This window comes from Schistocerca gregaria, chromosome X, assembly GCF_023897955.1.
Source record: "Schistocerca gregaria isolate iqSchGreg1 chromosome X, iqSchGreg1.2, whole genome shotgun sequence".
In the NCBI taxonomy this organism is placed as follows: Eukaryota; Metazoa; Arthropoda; class Insecta; order Orthoptera; family Acrididae; genus Schistocerca; species Schistocerca gregaria.
Genome location: NC_064931.1, coordinates 804,538,122 through 804,559,269, shown reverse-complemented (window position 1 = coordinate 804,559,269; position 21,148 = coordinate 804,538,122). Strand labels below are relative to the sequence as shown.

The window sequence follows — 21,148 nt, the reverse complement described above, 5'->3', positions numbered from 1 at the left end:
AGTCAACTTGCCAGAATGGGAGTTAGTTTCAATTGTCCTGAGGGGAATGTGAGCAGCAGATAAGTCACATTTTGTTTTGCATGGACACCCCTCCACTTGGGAAGAACTACATGCTGCTGCTTAAGTGATATCTGCATTGCCACTCTTGGGCTATAGACACCATGAAGTTAAAATTCAGCCCATTGGCGTTACTGAGAGGAACTCTGGATTACCAACATAAGCTGAGTCTGTTAAAGGGGAATTGTGGTGTTGTTTCAGGTGCAGTTGAACAGGGCATTTAGTTCACACTTGCATTCAGCCTTGGATACCCAGAGCCAATAAAGGATACCCAGCTGGGCAGCAACCCTGGTGTTGATCTCACACATGTTTCTTCCCAGAAAGCCTCAAACTAGGGGTTTGTTGGAGAGATTTCCAGAGCTTCTCTGTGATAGACTGGGTATTACTAATGTTCTTTGATACCATATTCATCTCTTTACCATGTTCCCATCAGGCAGTCCCCATATAGTCTCTCACTGCCTAAGATGAAGATACTAAGGGGAAAGATCTCCAAAATGTTTGAGCATGGAGTTATTAGGACTCCTACATCCGATTATGCCCCCCCCCCCCCCCCCCCCCTATATTCCTCGTCCCTAAGGATCAGGGCTGGGACTTTTGGACTCTTGTTGACTACCATCACCTAAATAAGAAAGATGTCCTCAAGTTGGTTCCTTTACCTGATCTTCATAACTCTTTTACTTGGTTTGTCAGGGCTAATTTGTTTACTGTGCTCGACCTAAATCAAGCCCATTATCAGATTCCCTTAGCCGAAGAATGGAAGCACATTACAGCATTGTGTACTGATTGTAATCTGTTTGAGTTTAATATGGCCCCCTTTGGTTTGACTACTGGTGCAGCATCCTTTCTCGTTTGATGGACAATATTCTTGGAGAGTTGAAATTATTATGTGTTTACAATTATCTGGACAATTTGGTAATTTATAGCTGTTCCTTTCAAGAGCATTTGGAATACATCCAGCAACGTTTTGCTAGGTTGCAGGGGACCGATTTGACTGTTAAACCCAATAAGGTGACATTAACCAGGCAGCAGGTATCCTTCTTAAGTCACCTACTATCAGGCGAGAGTATTCACATTGATCACGAGTGGACTAAAGCCTTGAGAGCCCTTCCGCCACCCACTGATAAGCCAAGGATTTCCTGGTTCATAGGGATGGCAAATTATTTTAGGCATTTTGTCCCTAATTTGCTCAGTTGGCAGCTCGTTTAAATGACTGTCCCAAAAAGGGGTGCGTTTTGAGTGTGGACCTGCTCAAGAGGCCATGTTTGAGCACATCAAGGTGGCTATAGCCAGTCCTCTGGTTCTTGGAGTGCCTGATTTTAATAAGAAATTTATTGTCCAAACCAACACATCTAATGGGGGAAGTCCTCCTTCAGGAGTTCGAGGGCCAAAGGCAACCATTAGCATACATGTCTCGTCGGTTAACCAGCATCGAGCTTAAATATTCTGTTTACAAATGTGAGACATTGGCTGTCTTTTTTACAATGGATAAGTATCGGTTTTATCTCAGACATGGAGTATTTCAGCTAAACGCTCACAACCAAGCAAGGTGGGTGCTAGTCACGCTGCGTAAAACTGCCCATATCATGATGTGGGCGGTATGCATTTCAGCGTTTCAGTTCAAGGTTAAGCACATTAGAGGCACTGAGAATGTGCTCACAGATGTCCTCAGCCATATGTTTGCTGAACAACCATTTAGTGAGGGCGCCCAAGAAGTTTTGGATGGCAATCTTAGTTGTGTCATGTTAGGTGGTATTTCTCATTTGTTCAGTGACATTGACGACCATCAGGATCAGGACCACACTTGGGGACCTGTTAAAAAAAGTCTTTGTGTGGGGGAGAATTTGAATGAATACATTATCAGGAAAGGCATTTTGTGTAAAGGGGTGGGAGGTATCAAGGAGATTAAAATCTGTCTACCAGGCACCCTTGTATGCACCGTATTCCATTATTTTCACAACTCATTGATTGGCGGGCATTTAGGACCCTGTAACACCTTGCAGAAGATTAAGAAGCATCTGACTTGACCGTCTATTGACCAAGATGTTAGAGAAATGGTTTCTTGGTGTCAGTTATGTTGTGTGGCCAAACCAAATAACGCTCTTCAACTGGGGTTCCTTAGTTCTGAGCATGAATTTTGCCCCATGGACAAATTCTATATCAATTATGTTCGGCCCTTAACCCACAGCAAAAGAGGCCATCGGTATGTATTAGTTATTACTGACGCGTTTTCGATGTTTACCTGGCTTCTTCTGAGTCGTAATGTGACTACTGACACCACCATTGCTCACTTAACTAATGTATTTAGTGTTTTTGGACCTCCTAAGCAAATCATTAGGGATAATGCACCGGCCTTTCTTTCAGCTCCCTTCAAGGCATTCTGTTTTCAAAGTGGTGTTAAGCATGTAACTACCACTCTGTATTACCTGCAGGGGTCCTTTGAGGATAGCGTCAATTGTAACCTTAAATCCACACTGATTATCTTTCATCAGAGTCTCCCAGTAAGTGGGATTCTAGTCTGCCTTGGCTTGGCTTTGCCTTAAAATACCCGCCAGCCATGAGGCTTTGAAGGCTACTCTGGTTTCCTAGATGTTTGCTTATCCTGTTAATTCCCCCCTATCGAACTTATGGGGAATTCAAGATCTAATTTCTGTGGAGATCACCCCTCAGGTCGTCAAAGAAAACTGGAATCATGCAAGGCCCACAACAGGCAAGCTGGTCATTATAACCATAATTGACAAGCCTTCAGGGGTAAGTAAGTCAGAAGATCAGGTGTATGTTTGTGTTGGTAACCTTACTCCTTGTTTTCCAGAACCTTGTATGATTATGGAGATTTTAGGCCCAGTTCTTCTGGTTCAGGACAACCATACCGGTAAGCAATACCAGGTCCACATAAATTAAGTTTGGTTAGGCCGCTAGTTGGGTCTCCTACCCTGGGTGGGTTTGTCCTTGGGAGGAGGATGTGGTGGTGGTTATTGTTTAACGTTCCGTCGACAACGAGGTCATTAGAGACGGAGCGCAAGCTTGGGTTAGGGAAGGATTGGGAAGGAAATCGGCCGTGCCCTTTCAAAGGCACCATCCCAACATTTGCCTGAAGCGATTTAGGGAAATCACGAAAAACCTAAATCAGGATGGCCGGAGATGGGATTGAATCGTCGTCCTCCCGAATGCGAGTCCAGTGTGCTAACCACTGCGCCACCTCGCTCGGTTTGGGAGGGGGGGGGGGGGGGGTTGAGCCATGCTGCGGCTTGTGTTGGTGCTGTTTGTAGGTTTCTGCCCTCTGTTGGAGGCCAGATAGTATCATTTAGTTGGCATGGTCGCAGTGGTTTGTCTTCTTCTGGTGTTGACTGGTGCCAATTGGTTTTTCAAGCATTGCCTGTCCCCTGGTAGCAGCAGTGGCGGTTATCGGTATGTAGTAACTGTTGCCCTATCTTTGGGGCTGACATTGTTGTTTTTCTGGGTCATCTGAGTGTGTGAGTTCGGTTGGGGACTGAGGAGAAGCCAGGTCTCCACAATGCAGGAACACACCAGGACAGCTGGCAGCATGCATGGACTTCCGGATGGAAGGGCTGAGGTCACGAGGGTGCACAGCTTCATTGTAAACTGGATCCAGCAAGCTTTAAGATGAGTGTATTTCAATTCAAGTAGAGAAACCTCCATAATTGTGATATCTCGAGATTCTCCAGTGACTCAGATTTGTGTTGCTACTCATAGTGTCGCTGAGGCAAAGAACAGTGAGAGGACTGCTTGGGGAAGGTGAATCTGATTTGCTTTCCTCGACTTCTTATTACTATTTACTGCATTCAACTTGTTACAGTTTGTTAAGTTTGACCAGTGGTAATTTTTCTTGCCTGGTGGTTGGTAACACCCCAGTTACCTGCCCTGGGGGTTAGTGTATATAACAGCAGGGTACATTTCCTGACCTTGCCACTGCTGTCTGGTAACGCATTTAGTTTTGACAGCTTTCTTGATCGTAGGCCAGTCGGTGATTCTTCTACTAAGGTGGTAATGATTCCTTTCCCGTTCCGGGCACTCTAAACACAGTATTCTGGATGTAGTGCAGACTGCTGGTTCCGGCTTTGGCGTATTGTTCCATCATTGCATTTGGTTTATCGGACATCAGGTAACTTCAGCAAGATTATCATTAGTCATTCGTTAGACTTCCACTAGTCTGAGTTACCATCCGCTTATCTCATTGCTCACAAAAGTGTTCGTTGCTGGACCTTCTCAGAGGACAATTCCTGGAGCACCATCTAGAACAGTGTCTTGTTTTTTTAATTAAATTTTGCTATTGCATTTGCTGTTTTACAGCAGGTTTCAAATGTTTTTTATATTATTGCCATTTGTGGCGAGTAAGGCCTTCAGCCATGATTGTGGCCATTTGCCTTAAAATTCTAATTCGGTATTTGTATTTAGCAGTAAGCCTTACGTCCTTATTACACAAAATTGAAGCTGTCAGGATGGGTCACGAGTCGTGCTTGGGTAGCTCACATGGTAGAGCACTTGCCCGAGAAAGGCAAAGGTCCCAAGTTCGAGTCTCAGTCCAGCATACAGTTTTAATCTGCTAGGAAGTTTCAACCTTATTACTGCCATTTCTGACATCTCATGCCTTCTGATGTGTTTAGGGTGACTTACCTTAACATTTCAATGCATGTAAGTTGTAAATTGCAGCGATTTCTTAAACAATTCTTAATTTATTGCCATTCCTGGCGTGTAAGGCCTTCTGCCCAGATCACAGTGGCTTGCTTTGAAAACATTATTTGTTGCATTTGTATTTAATGGTGATTTGCTAAACTGTAACTCACTGAAAACGCTATTATTTACACAGTTGTTTATTTCTACAATATTAACATGTGGTATTTTTTTATTTATTGATGAGTCTGGAATTATTGGTTTAAAATAAATTATGTGTAACTTAAAAAGGCAACCAATAGTAACTGATTACGGCCCCATCCACAATCGTAACTGAATCCTGCCTTCCCTTGAATACCAGGTTTCAGTATCAAATTTTGATGCCTGTTTCAGAACACAGCCCATCTGGGTACTTCCCTCCATCACCAGCTTTTCCAAAACTACAAAAATGGGGTTTTTTCTTGCAACACATATATCACATCCACAACATTCCTGGCCAAGTTGTGAAGAAAGTATCAAGCAGTCAAAAGTCTCTGGTGATTTCAATGTAGATTTTCTAAAGGAATCTGATGGAAAAAATGATCTATAACCCTATTTGGACCCTATAATTAGATCTGAGTAATTAACTTTCCAACATGGGTGAATAAAGTTGATAGGAACCTAACTGATGTTTTCTGTGATGAAGCTCAAAGCAAGAAAATGATTGTATACCCATTAACAAATGCTCTCTCTCATCATGGTCCACAGGTAATTAAGATAAATAATGTAGTGCCTTGTAGTATAGATACCCCTCAGAGGAAATGAGAATAATTAATAACTCCATGACAAATGTTTTAAAGAATGGTTTAAAAGAGGTAACCTGAGATTTATAGTGCATCAAATAGTGACAAAACATTTAATCTATTCTGTGACAATTTCATATCATTATTTGAAAACTGTTTTCCACATAAGCTTTTCAGAAAAGATGTCAAAATATGAAGTACAGCACAATTTTCATGTAATTAAGTCACCAGTAGTGCAGCACAGTCCATTACAAAAATCCTATGAACCAAAAATAATGTCTGTCAGCATGTAATGCCATATAATAGACAAAAGCATTAAATATTATAGTATGGCATCAATACTAGTTTGATACAGCATGATGTATCAAATAACCATAATTTATTCATAGTGCAGCATAAAACTTACCACAATGCATAATACAGCAAAAATAGAAAGTTCGTAAAGCAAATGAAGCAAAGAAAAAAAGTCTCCCAGTTCTCCTTTTGAGACAAATTTGTATACATCATGGTTGTTTCTGTGTCACACATTGACCCTCTTAATTTATGTATTCTGTGATTCCTTCTTCATTACAACCCCATAATTATAAATAACTTTATTTGTATGTTCTACTGCAAGTCTCTCCTTGAAATATATCTCAAAACAAAATTGTGTAACTTTTGAACAGACAAACATTTCTGTACTTTCACATACACTAGTAACTTTTTCCCATAATGAAACTGATGACTCAAAATTAAGAATTTTCTCATCTGAAAGGAAAAACATTTCACAGGAAACATAATCATTTGGTACATTATCAAAAAGTACTTTTGAACTAACTCCTCCTGCACAATCCATGAAAGCCCAAAGGTACTGACTGGCCACCATGTCATCCACAGCCCACAGATGTCACTGGATGCGGATATGGAGGGGCATGCGGTCAGCACACTGCTCTCCCGGCTGTAGGTCTATTTCCAAGACTGGAGCCACTACTTCTCAATCAAGTAGCTCCTCAGTTTGCCTCTCAAGGGCTGACTGCACCCTGCTTGCCAACAGCACTCGTCAGACCGGCTGGTCACCCATCCAAGTGCTAGCCCAGCCTGACAGCACTTAGCTTCAGTGATCTGAGGGGAAACGATGTTACAACTGTGGCAAGGCCATTGGCTACTTTTGAACTACTTTTAAACTAACTACAAAATTTGTTCTGATACTTTTCCCACAGGTAAAACAGTATTTTTTATAAAATTCAGATATTTTCTCCCAAACTGTTTCTTTACACCCCACAAATTTTCAATAATGTTGGAAAACCATATGCTTTTTCCAGTTTAAATACAACACTTTCACTTTCCTCTGACAAATACTCATCTCTCAAAACAAGACAATATTTTTGTTCATCAACATCATCTACTTCATTCAAAACATACATTTTTACATAATCGTTATGTGAAATAATTGCATTGTCATCAATGTTAATTGCATCAGGAATATCAAGGTTCTTAACATTAAACTTGGTTTCAATGCACAACTAAAATGATGCCACAGCAGGTCACAGATGTCTGATATGGCAGTGGTGCCACATGATGCTGTTTCCTCATGCCCCTTGCAAGATTTTAGTTGTGCAGCCTACAATATGGCATCAACTGAGATTATTCAAAAAGACATTGGTGTTGTCATTCAGCTACAGCATTTGAACTGAGCCTAGAATCCAGTAAGAACGAGGGAAAGAATAATGTTATATTTGGAACTGTATTTCATATAGAAATAACACAGTGGCAACAAAAACACTTATGAAGGAAGTAGCACTCATAAACAAAAATCCATTCTTGAATCCCTTTCAGATAACAGAAATATGTTTCAGGAAACTGTTTATCCACACATAAAGCTGTATTAAAAATCTGATACTCACTTTAGAGGTGCAGTTCTTGTTTGAGTGAAATTAAAAGTTGCAATTTGATATTTGAGATCTGGTGATCGTCTGTCATCCTCCCATATTTAGATAAAATCCTCAAAATTGCAATTTTTGTATTCTTATGTGATGTGCTAGATGCTGTTCACAATGCCCTTAAATCTCATTTGAAAGATTCTTGTATCACACATCAGTTAACTATGACAAAATATTAAAATTAATCTATACTGAATTTTGGAATTATGCTTGTTTTAAATACACTAAAAGATGTTGTACTATAGTTAATTTATTTACTAAAAGCTACACTCAATCTTAAATTATACTATTACCAGAAACCTTATAACTTCCTTTCTCAAAACCTCTGAGCAAGTCTTTAAAAGCACTGAAGATGCCATTATACTAGATGTCAATATACTGCCTGCATTGCATTAATTTTCGTCATTTGAAAAATTAAGTAGGCTGTTGTGCAGTTAGAAAACACCTATCACTATTTATTTAAATAATACTTGCTTACTCTCACACAAATCTTATCCATGTACCATAAATAAAAACATATACTTTCACCACATGAATTAACCATTATGCACTCATGAAGGTTTTATATACCAAAGTTTTACTTCCAGACCCTGTAGCGCAACACACTATAGTCAAAATGAAGCATTTTGCAGATATTATTAATGCAGTGCATCAATGAAACCACATATCTTCGTAATAAGCAGAAAAAATGTGAAAAACACCAAATATAATAGCTTACGAAGTGTTGACATCATGATGTTGGCTGCTTGTTTTGCTTGTATTGCTAATCATTGGAGGGGGAAGGAAAGTGTCTGCAAAATGTTTGAGTGACTTTAGCTTTTGTGACATGGCTACAAGTGATGTCATTCAATTGTGCCCACAGGAATAGTAGACCAATATACTTAACATCAGTTTGCTGCAGAGTTCCTGAACATATTCTCATTTTGAATAATATAAATTTCTTTGAGCCAGAAAACCTTTTGCCCACAAATCTCCACACATTTAAAAAGCATCACTTGCATGGAACTCAGCTTGCTCTTTTCTCACCTGATATCCTGCAAACTAGAGATGAAGGGCAACAGGTAGATTCCATAATTCTATATTTCCAAAAAGTGTTTCATATCAAACCAAACTGCAGACTGTTAATGAAGGTGCAGGCAAATGGAATAGGTTCCCCACTATCTGAGGAGCATGAAGACTTGTTAAGTAATAGGAAGCAGTATGTTGAAATGTTGACCTCAATGACAAATGTTCATAAGAGACAAGGGTATCATTAGGAGTGCCCTGGGGATGTGTAATAAGAGTGGGTGTTTGCTGCTGTTATGTGCTGTAAGAGAATGTGTCATGTCATTGTTGAGTGGCTGTAGGAAGATACAAGATGTCTTGGACAGAATTTCTACTTGATGTGATGAATAGCAGCCAGCTCTAAATATAGAAAAGTGTATGTTAATACAGATGAGTAGAAAAAGTAACTTAGTAATGTTTGAATACAGCATTATGACTGTATTACTTGACACAGATTGATTTAATATTTATGTGTAACATTGCAAAGCAATATGGAATGAAATGAGCATGTAAGAAGTGTAGTAGGGAAGGAAAATAGTTAACTTTGGTTTATTGGACAAATTTTAGGAAAATGTGGTTCATCTGCAAAGTAGACTAAGTATGGAATGCTTGATTATTTTGGAAAATGTGATTAGCACCATGTCAGTGGCAGGCAGTTGGGCTGCCAGTTCACAGTAATCCACATGACTGTATGGAACATTCTACATTACAATTGCTAATACCCTTATCACTTATAGCATGTACAGGACTTACTAACGACAGAATTTCCACATCTGGACCAGTTTTGTCACTAGTTTCTTCACTAGGCAACCTTGATACCATGATTTGTGTCATCTATCCTATTTACATATAAGGCCGCCTTTATGCAGAGTGGTATCTTCAACTTCCATAACAATAATATGTGGGATAGTATGCAGAACTACCATAGTACTACCAGGGAATCATCAGCATCGGTGCATCTGGGATGTGTGGGCTGGGATAATTGTCAGCTGTATCTTGGGGCCAGTCTTCCATCCAAGTCTCCTAACAGGCCAGAACTATCAGTGTTTCTCACAGGTGACTTTGCCTACTCTTCTGGAAAAATTTCCATTGATGATTTGAAGGATTATGTGGCTGTTACATGACAGTGTTCCAGCCCCATTTGTGGTTAACATCTGGACGCATCTCAATTGGGCCTTCCCTGGTCGATGCATCAGAAGAGGGGGTCCAGTTGTGTGGGTTGCTCTTTCACTGGATCACAACCCATGCCATTTCTGGTTATGGGCCATTTCAAAAGTACTGTGTATGCAGAGCCCATTCCAGATGTGAAAACACTGGAGCAGCATACCGATGCTGCCTTTGATGTTGTTCAGATGCAGCCTGGCCAATGTGAATGTGTGAAATAGAACAAGTTATGGCACATACAAGCATGTATTCAGGCACTTGGAAACCATTTTCAACTCATACTGTAACTGTGGCTGTATGGCACAGTCTGTATTGGACCACAGTCTCTGTAACAATGTATAATGAGATAAAATGGTCTCTAGCATGAAAACCATAAGTTCATTAAATCTTTGTTGTTCTGTACCCTCTTATTGACCAATCTCCAGAGTTTGTACAGTGTGGAAAAAAATCACCTCATATATGTATATATCTGATTTTATTGGACATAATTAAGTTTTTTTTTTTTATGCCTGCATAAGAATGAAAATGTTAATACTGTAGACAGTGGATTTGGATTATGACTTGGCATTCTCACACATTACTTTTTGAATTATCAGATAATATGAAAGTGTAAAGTAGACAAACTATAGAAGATCTCTGGAATTGGAGTCTGGAACTAAATAAAAATTTGTATGTCATACTAACTGGACTCAGTGTTGTGGGCCATATTGTTTTCTGACTTACATAATGTAACATTGAACACATTTGCACACATTTTCAAGCCTACATCTCTACAATGCTTCACAAAATGTGCACCACAATTCTCTTTTGACCTTCAAAGGATTCTGGAAAGTTCCTCTGATTCCATTTCAGAATTGAACCCAGAAATTCAGAACACAAACATGATCCTGGTTGCTTCCTAGGCATTCATGGCAGTATTTTGTCAAACATTCAATATCAATCATATTTCCATACTCTAGGCATGTTGCTGCAAGAACACCATTCACTGTTAGCTGACAACACTTCTGCAACATCCCAGTGAAGGTTTCAGCACTGTCAGTGTCACCTTCATCGTGCATCTCGGTCTTTTCCATTGCTTACTTCACAGACAAAGCACTCACATGCCTGTTGTGAAGTTACTGATTGTACTTCTCAAATCTGAAATAGTTAGTCCATGTTTTGAGAGCTAATGAGTAACATCTCTGTCAGGTGCCCATTCATTATTGACTTATGCTACTATTATGCACACGCTATAAGTGAAAATACATGTTCTGACAACTGTGAAACTCAAGAATATTAGTGTGTAGGTAATGTCAAGTAATACATGTGATCTAAATTAACGGAGCTTTTTAACTGAACTGTAATGTGATCCTCAAGTACTGTGAACTATCATTATTATCAAATTGAGCCATTATTAGACTCACAGCTCATATGATGGTCTCACTTAACTGAACCACTGGAGTGTAATTGCCTTGAACTGGAACTTCACTAAGTGAGAACTGTGATATTTTTGTATAAATAGAAACATTGTTTTTGTCTCACACTAGAACATTCAGATTCACTACTTGTATAAGTGTGTCAACAATATGTTCATAGAGTAAAATCTGGTCACTGTGCTTGACAACTAAACTTTGCAAGGAATAAAGGTGTGTGATAATTAAATCTTAATGTTGATGTTGGGTATACTTTTGAATGACCACCATTCTACATTTTGTAAACTTTCATCTTTGAGGTGATCCAGTTTGGTGTTATTGAGGAGAGATTATGAAATCCAGGTCAGTTTCATCACACATTGTGTATACTGTCCACTACAGAAACCCTGTCGCCATTGTTCTTGAAAAATGATGGATCCTTTTCCCATTTCACAGAAGGTATCTTTCTTTTGAAATGAAAAATGTCTGCCACCCCTTAGATGATAAGTTCTTCACTTATTCCATGCAACTTGCTACCATTACAAGACTTTTATAGCTGCATTGTATGGAACTGCTTTCTTTGCGAAACTCTAACAACTATCAATTGCCCTGCAGTCTCAATAACAATTAATTATGTAAAACCTCAACAATGTGGTCAATTTAAGTACTACTCCATAGAGTATTTAATATAATTTACAATGTAGGAAAACTAGTACAAATTTGTTTATACATGGTAGTACACTCAGGGGAAACATAAACATACTCTTCATATATAGTTTTCTAAAATACCCAGATTTCCAAAGTTAAATTTAATAAAATATGAACTGTAAACCTATGGTTCTAAAAATTTAGTTTCCTATAAAAAGCATTATTATTTCAATTACCAACATTAACATACAATCTCATTTGAGAAATACATATTTTACTTCATAATTTATATTATACCTTTATAAGCAATTGATATTTGTGTGCTGATATTCTGGAACTTCAAAAAGATAACGACATATGAAAATAATTGCAATGCAAAATTTCATTAATATCCCTTTAGATTTGACAACTTTGTTTCAACTGCTTACAAACTCAAAAATACATTATTACAAATAGTTAAAATTTCTGTTTTTGTTGATGAAACAGTGTGTTTAACATTAGTAGGTCTATAACTTACAATTCTTCTGTACTACATTAAATATGAATAATAAATGTAGAGTGTGGTTCTAAGATAGTGGAATACTTGATACCATGTATTGAGTAATAGATCAAAAGCTGTGGCTCACATACTGCAACATGAGATTACAATAGTAATCTCTATGTCTGCATCATTTGGTATGTGCATATCCTCTGTAACCAGTATTTCAGGATTTACAATTTTCATTCTCCTCCCTGCTCCCTCAGCAACTGATGTTTAGTTACTCATTTTCTAATTCCCCATTTAAGAAATATCAAACTCCATACATGTATGACTCCTAAGTTTATTCTGCCCTAGATAGACTGCCTTAGAAACTGGGCTATACCAAGTCAGTACACTCATCTGTCTCCACTTGTGACAGATCTGCCTTTCAGTTAGCCTAAGCTCCACCTTTTAGATGCCTCTCCTGGTATACAAAGTCCTTACCTTCTAGGATCATCATATCTGTCAACTTTAACACTTACCACTGATCATATTCCCCACACTCATAACAAGTTTCAGAACAAACATAAGTTTACATTTTGGAAGTAATGGTTTTAGGGCATAATAATAAAAATATGTTGTAACAAAATCTGTTGAGACAGAAATATGGAACTAAAAGTCCTGCAGTAACATTTAAATAATCAAAATGTTAAAATAAACTTTAAGTATCTTTTCAATGTAAGGTCTCCTAATGTTTTAGACCCTAATTCTTGTATTGATTTTGCAGGATTTTCAGAAAGTGTGGAAACAAGGCAAGAGGAATGGAAAATATACATGAACCACTTGCAACCACATACTGAGAAGTTACCAGCACCTTGGGAAACAAGGCTCTCTCACTTTCAAAAATTAATTGTGTTAAAAATTTTCCATCCAAGTCAGGTCAGTCTATGAAACAAGTCACTTATACATAAAACCATTTTTGGACATCTTGTAAGTTTGAAAGTCTCACATTCTACTGCAAAAAATAACAGTTTCAAAATTAAGTTGAATAAATGACTCCTATGAAATCAAATAGAAAATTCATAGTTTTTCATTATTTGTTGTTGTTGTGGTCTTCAGTCCTGAGACTGGTTTGATGCAGCTCTCCATGCTACTCTATCCTGTGCAAGCTTCTTCATCTCCCATTACTTGCTGCAAAAATCATAAATATATTTATGATTCTAAAAGTTATAAATCCAAAGGGAGAGAAATTAACTGATGTTCATAACTAAAACATGAAATAATAATTTTAAAAAAATAATTTTAGTCAAACTCAAAATGTATTTGACATACTCAAAATGTGATACAGTTGGGCATAGCATAAGAAATTACATTACAGAGTGTAACTGCCCTCGTAGGCAAGAAAGAGTGTCTGCATTTGAATGCTTGGCCATTACACAATTATATACTGATAATTGGAAAGAGACAATGACAAATGCTGCAACTTTTGTGCCATGTGCAGACAGCTTTGAAGGGCTGCACAATGAGGTGAGTGGCCTGTGGTCCATCAACAAGTAAAATTTTGTGCCATACCAGTATTGGTAATAATATATAGGATAACAAGAGCTTACTTCTCAACCTATGAATATGTGCAGTGTGCTTTGGTTAGAAGTTTGGATGCAGAGGCAAATGGTCTGCCCAACAATTCAACTCTGTGTGAGAGAACAGTGCCAGCCATATAAGAAGGTGTGTCAACTGCCAGCATCACTGGCTTTGTGGGATCAAAACATACAAAACAGCAATCACTCAATAAAGCATATTTCACTTTCTGAAATGCACATTTTCACCCTCTAGTCCACCCAAGCAGAACATTCATTCACTGAAGACGATGCAGTTGAGTTGCAATCTGCAAAGGGTTTGGAATGAACTGAGTGTAAAACATCAGGTTACACAGTACAGCCTGGAGTTCAGTGATGATCTGAGGAGCTGGGAGATCCTGGATGGCAGTTATGTGTGACTGCAAAGGGTGGATACCCTGCTGTTTATAATATGTCCTAAATATTCAGTCTCAGTCGTGAAGGAAGAGTTCTTGACTTTATTACACTTTAACACAGCATCTAAGAGTACTTCAACAATTTCCTGAGACTGGAAAGATGTTCTGTGGGAGAACAACCCAAAACTACCATTTTGTCCAAACAGTTGAAAGAAGAAGGAACTGTAGCAGTCAACTGCAATAATTAACACTGAAAAATAGCAAATGCAGATGCAGTGATGAAGGGCAACTGCAAAAACTTAAATAACTCATTTGGTTGTTAATCACAAAACTTTTTGGGACTGTTCATCCAAAGAAAGCTGCGAAAAGCATCACAAATATCAGTCTTAGAAAAGAAGAGATCTGCACCAAGCTTGTCCATGTGTTCCTCAGGCCATAGCAAGGCAAAAACATCAGTCACAGTCTGTGGAATTATATTTGCCTTGAAATCTGCACATAAGGATAATTTGATTGTCTGCTACAGAGGAAATCACACCATTGTCCTGCCAGGTTAAGGGTTCCTGTGTCATTTTATCTTTGATAGTGTGGGGAATGGGTCACACTCAGCAAAACCAAGTCTGTGCATTGTCTTTCATGGTAATGTGACCTTCAAAATTGTTAGCTTTGCCTACATCATCTTCAAAAATGTCACTAAACTCAGCACAAAGTTGAGCTAAAGTTCAGGTACCCTGTCTGTAGCTACAGAGGGTTCACAGATAGATCATCATCTTGGATGTGAAAACCAAACAGATCAAAAGAGACACACCAAAAGTATTTCACTTTCACGTAAGCACAACACTGTGAATGAGACCATTTTTGTAATGTTATGAAATGTAGCTGGTAAGCTGCAACTACCTAGTACAAGGATGTCATGTCCACTGCAAGCAGAAAGAGTTGTGAGTTACATAGCTTGGTAGTGCCTAACAGTTCATATGTGCTACTATTGGAAAGAGTCATGGGTGATAAACAATTTATCAGCCTGACACTAAATGGAAGAAGTGTTTTACCTCTTTGATGTTGCACTTGACTTGCAGCAATCAACACTAGAATCACGATCTGGCTTTGAAAAAATTTTATTTACATCAATTGACTGAGACATTGGAAAACATGCAGAGTGCTTGTTTTGTTTGTGGTTCTGCAAAGAGATTGAAAGTGAACATGCTTGCCACAATGGTAGACCTTAGCATCATGACAGGGCATGTCTGCCACTTGCGTACTGGGTAGAACACTGGTTTTGTTTATGATGCTGCATGTCTCAGAATGTGAACGACAAGCGCAACATCATTACCATTACATTAAATGTAACTACCATGACTCTGAATGGCACAGACAGGAGCAGAAACAAAGTCTGCCACTGCACTATCATATCAGTTTTGATACTTTACTAATTCCAAAAAAAAGTGGAAAGTTTGGATCAGGAAACCTAATAATCTGTTCATGTACACCAGGATCTGACACATTTTGAGTAATAGCATCTTTAATCATGGTATAATCTGAGTTACTGACAGTTTTTGTGAGGGATGATTGATATATTTATTATTGGTCCTGTAGATCATACAATTTGTACAGCTAAGCACATCATGATATAGGACAAGTCAATTTGAAAAATAATGTTTAGATGGTATATGATGAGAGATGACAGTAGTGGCACATAACTTACATAGCGGAATACATATAGGATATATGAGACAAAATATAAAAAATGGGATGTGCGATGAGAGATGACGGTGGTGCATACTGTACATAGCAGAATACATATAAGAGATAAAGACAGAATATGAGTAACAAACAATAATTAAATTATCTTACTAAGTAGAAATATCTACAAGTGAATATACAGCTTATTACAAGTAATTAAAATATTGTGGTAAATAGTTCACATAGCAGAATACATATATGAGATACGGACAGAATGCAGAGAAGATGCAATAATTAAATTATCTTACTAAGTACAAATATCTACAACTGAATAAACAGCTTATTGCAAGTGACTAAAATTTTGTTTCAAGAATTTCATGTATGGAATAGAAACAGTGATTTAGTAGCAGTTCCTTTAGTTCTGATTATTTTTGGGTTTTTGCTTATTTTTATGTCTGTTGGGAGGTGGTTGCATATTTTAATGCCCATACATTTTACCCCATTCGCATATAATTTTGTTTTGTGTGCTATAATTTGTAACTGTGTTTTGTTTGTGGTGTCATGTGTGTGGCAGTCTGTATTTCTGTTGAGCGTGTCCAAGTGCTGTACTGTTAAACAAGCTAGTTCCAATATATAGGGGCATGGCAGTGGCAGGATTTTTAGCTGTTGAAATAGTGGTTTACAGTGTTTAGTTCTCTTTTTACATTTCATTATTCTTACTACTTGTTTTTGTAACTTGAAAATTGTGAGAGAATCAGTGCTCTTTCCCCAAAAGATTAGGCCATAGCTCAAGACAGACTCAGGCAGGGCATGGTACACCAGCTTCAAGGGATCTACACTGGCTGTGTCTTTTAATGATTGTAATAGATAGCAGGTTTTACTAAGCTTTTGTGACAATGCCTCAATATGTGGTTTCCAGTTTAGTGTGTTACTGATAGTAACTCCAAGAAATTTGGTGTCCTGCCTGTTTGTAATGTCATCTTTGCCGATAACGATTTTGTCTAGTATGGAAGTTCATACTTACAGTTTTTTGAGTATTTATGAGTAGTCTATTTGCTTCAAACCACAATTGTAAATGACAAGTAGTTTCATTAACTGCATCTTGCAATGTGTCACCTCTACTGGTTATCAGGATATTTGTGTTAGCCGCATACAGAAAGAAGCTGGCATTTGGTATGTGTTCTGGGAGATCATTTATGAACAATATAAAAAGAACAGGGCCGAGGACAGATCCCTAAGGGACTCCATTTGTTGTATGTAGTATATCTGAACTGCAGTGCCTGAATGTCTCTGATTTTCTTATTTCTACACATTGCTTTCTTTGACTAAGGTAGCTATGGAACCAATTGTGGGCTACGCCTCTAATCTCATACTTATGGAGTTTCATAAGCAGCAGCTTGTGGTCGACCATGTCAAAGGCCTTGGACTGATCAAGAAATATACCAACAGCAGGTTGTTTATGGTCACTAAAACTTGAGCACTTTTCTAGAAATGCATACAGAGCATGTGTGGTGGATCTATTTTTCCGAAATCCACATAGGGAATATGTGATTATGTTGTTTGAATTTAAACATATTTCTAATCTCGTTAGCATAAAGTATTCAAATTTTTGGGAAGGCAGATAGTATAGCAATTGGCCTATAGTTTGTCATGCCCGTTTTCTCTCCCTTCTTGTAGATATAATTCTAGCAAGTTTTAGCTGGTTTGGAAATGTTCCCTCTAGAAATGAGGTATTTACGATATTTGACAGGGGTCCACTGATGTTATTTGAACACTTGTGAAGTTAGAAGCAGGGTATCAGATCATGCCCTGCAGAATAAATCTTTTTGACTCTTTTTTTGATAATATCTTCAATTTCATATGGTGTTGTAGGAGATAAGAAAAAGGAGTTCAGAGAGTATCATTTTTGAGACAAGAGTGTGCAGTGTTTGAAGAATTAGTCAGGAGATTTGTGGGAGGAGAGTGAACAGTATTTGAAGAGTTGGTTAGGTGATTTGCGGAAATTTCTGAAAAATAGCTGTTGAATTTATCGGCGATTTTATGTGCATTTTCAGTCTTTCGTCCTTCTATATTTAGTATGATTTTATGCTCTATCCTTAACTTTCTACCAGTCTGTTCATTTATTATACCCCAGATGGTCTTACATTTTGTTGGAAGAGCACCTAATTGTTTTATCATTATGAGCTTTTTTAGCCCATTTGATAACTCTCCTGTATGTGTTTTTGTAATTTTTATAGTATACCTTGAACTCTTTGGAATTGCCACGGTCCTGTTTGCTAAGTCTGTGCAGTAGCCTCATCTTTTCTGATGAAGTTTTAATACCTTTTGTGACCCAAGCATTCTGCTTTCTGTTAGTAATAGTCTTTGTTTTCTCTGGGAAATGGAAATTAAAGCAATATTCAAATATCTGCAGAAAATTTCATTTGTTGTTGAGGAAGTAAATACACTTTTCCGGTCTTCTTTCTCTAATCTAGTTACAAAGTTGTTTATGTTGCTATCACTATAACTTCTAAATTTAATAACTGTTTCTCCTGTTGGGAGTACATTGAGTGGTGGATTAAAATATATTGTTAGTGCACTATGATCTGAAAAACCAAAATCTATAATTTTTATAGTGCAATCAGTGTTAGTAGCCACCTGATCAAGACAGCTGTTTAATCTTGTAGGAGATATATCTTTCATATTTAAGTTGAATGACATCATTAAATTTACTAATTGGGGCTTTTGAGCAGATTCTTTGAGGAACTCAATGTTGAGATCACCACATATTATTATATTTCTTGAGTTGTTGTGACAAGCTTTTTCTATCAATAGTGCAAAGTTTCTGAAGAAGACTAAAAAGTTACCACTAGGTGAGCTATATACACACATTATATACATATTTAGGTCCGCAAGTACTACCCCAGCTATTTCAATGTCTTTGTCTAAGAAATACACTTCACAGTGATGAAAAGGTTCACAGCTAATGCTATTTCTTATGTTCCACCACCTTTGTAATTTGTCCTAGAATAGTGGTGGACTCATCTGAAGTCTTGAATTTACTGATAAGGTAATTCTGACTCTTTTAGCCAGTGTTCACTAATACACAGTAAGTGCATGTCTGACAAAACATTAGTATCACTTGTAAGAATTTTAAGTTCACTTTATTTCTCAATCCTTGTACATGTTATGGTTGTCACATTGTTCTATGTGAGGAAGATTTATGTCTGCTGTGTCCTCTTGCGAAAGATGTAACTTGACTATAAAAAAACATTCATTATTAGCTGACCCTTTTTTTTGTTTCTCTTGACAATCTTCTCAGAGATGTTGAGATCTTGCTGCTTGAAACTATGCTCCCAGAACAAACATGACTCTTCAATGACAAATATGGTGCTGTGGGAGTATGTTGTGGTCTCATAGACTTTCCTTGTTGAGCTGTTGTTTGAATAGCGGTATCCAAATTTTGACTGTGTAATAATTCGCCGCCAGTTTCTTGTGATTTTGTAGGTGAAGTTTTCCTATCTGCTTTTTCATTAATTGGAAGGGAATTTTTTGATGCAGCTGTTTCTTTTTCTTCCAATAGTACAATTCATTAGGCATGGGTGCTTTTAGTGCAATTGGTGGCGTGGTGTTTTCATATTTTTTGGATGTTTCTGTTAATAATGTGTTAGCAACTACATGTTTTCCTTGGCAGTTTCTGTGCATTCCATGTTGAGTAAAGAAGCTTCTTTCTTCGGAGCTAATGTCTAAGAACCTGACATGTTTGAATGCTTTACAGATTTTCTGACACTTTCTGTTTGTGAAACTTATTTTGGTATTTACACATGAACTTTTTATTAAGTCATGTCTGTGGGGAATGCTAACGATGATCGTTTTTTGTTATCCAATTCTTTCCAACATTTGGCACAGTTCTCTGACTACATTTTTTGATTCGTTTTCATATACATCATTAGCTCCAGCAATGACTAACAGACATCATTTGGGTGTGGGTTGCAGTCATGATCAAACACACATAATAGAGTTCAACCACTAGGCTATGCTAGAACAAAGTATGAATTGAAGTTGCTATAAATATCAGCCTCAGTAAAGCATGTGAAATGCAGTCAGTTGTAGAGAAAATGTTCTGAAACATTTTCAGTAACACCAAAGCAATGTAGCAAGCAAGTAGTAGTAGTAGTAGTAGTAGTAGTAGCTTTATTTATCTGTAGATCTCTTTTTACAAGGATATATGACATGTCAAAGTATTTACAAGTTTCACACACACACACGCACACACACACACACACACACTGTTGATCTCTGGACCATTTTCTGTACTGCAACTAACCATTTGCTATCCTGAAAAATTGAGTCAGCATTCCTGTTGAGCTCAGAAAGAGGTGTTAGTATTGTGCTATGCATAGCTTGTGGGTAGTTTTTCTAGAAAAGAAAAAAAGAAGGAAAGAAACATAGTGTGAAGATGGTATGTGAAATGTTGGATATTTTATAGTCATTATTATTATTTATTTATTTTATTTATTTATTTAGTCCTTCAAATCCTATATGTATAGAATATATACAAGGATATTGGACATGGTTAGGTATTTACAAGATATAATACAGTTTGTATTGCAATCCTATGGACTGGATATTGAAGTAATTTAGCAAAGATTCATAAATACAACAAACATTACAGGCAACATACAAAGTAGAATATTAATAATGCATCTTTAATTTTGTTGTTTGGCTTTTATATATTCTGTCAGACTGTAAAAGCAATGATCAAATAAATATGCATCTACTTCAGCTTTAAAACTACAGAGTTTACCTATTGATTTAATATGTTTAGGTAGATTATTGAAAATCTTTATCCCAGTATGTTGTGAGCCTTTTTGGCACAATAATGTTCTCACCTGTTTCATATAAAGGTCAGATTTTTGCCTTGTATTTTGTGCATGTATATCTTCATTTTTTTATAAGATATCTGGGTGTCTATTGATATACTGTTTGGTCAAAACTGATGTTTTGTAGATAAAAATGCAAGGAAGAGGAAGAACTGCAGTTTTTTGAATATGGGTCTGCATGATTTCGTATTGTTTACCCCTTCAATAATTCTTAGTATTCTCTTTTGCATCCTGAAAAGTTTAATATTTGTTGTTGTATTGCCCCAGAAGATTATGCCATATTTAATTACAGAATGCACATAGTAGTAGTATACATTTAACAGGCTGGCTTTGCTGCAACAAGATTTTAAGATCCGTATCATGTAACAGGTTTTGCTTAGTTTTCTTTGCAAATATTCAATGTGTACCTTCCATTTTGTGTTGTTCTGGAGCTAGAGTCCCAGGAATTTAGTGCTGTCAACTTTCAAGATCTCTGTCCCTAAGTTCTATTTCTATGTTTGGGTGGTGTCTTCCTTTTACATTATAGAAGTTCAGTGCTACTGT

General features: G+C 37.4%; 1 protein-coding gene across 1 annotated transcript in view; it reads left to right on the top strand.

Annotated features, from left to right (window-relative positions):
* The window catches only part of LOC126298331 (dynein axonemal heavy chain 7-like), a 1,150,327-nt gene that overhangs the window by 1,004,273 nt on the left and 124,906 nt on the right, over positions 1–21,148 (top strand). Inside the window, exon 50 of the mRNA XM_049989626.1 lies at positions 12,882–13,033. Coding sequence (XP_049845583.1) covers positions 12,882–13,033 — 152 coding nt within the window. The remainder of the gene's footprint in view (positions 1–12,881; positions 13,034–21,148) is intronic.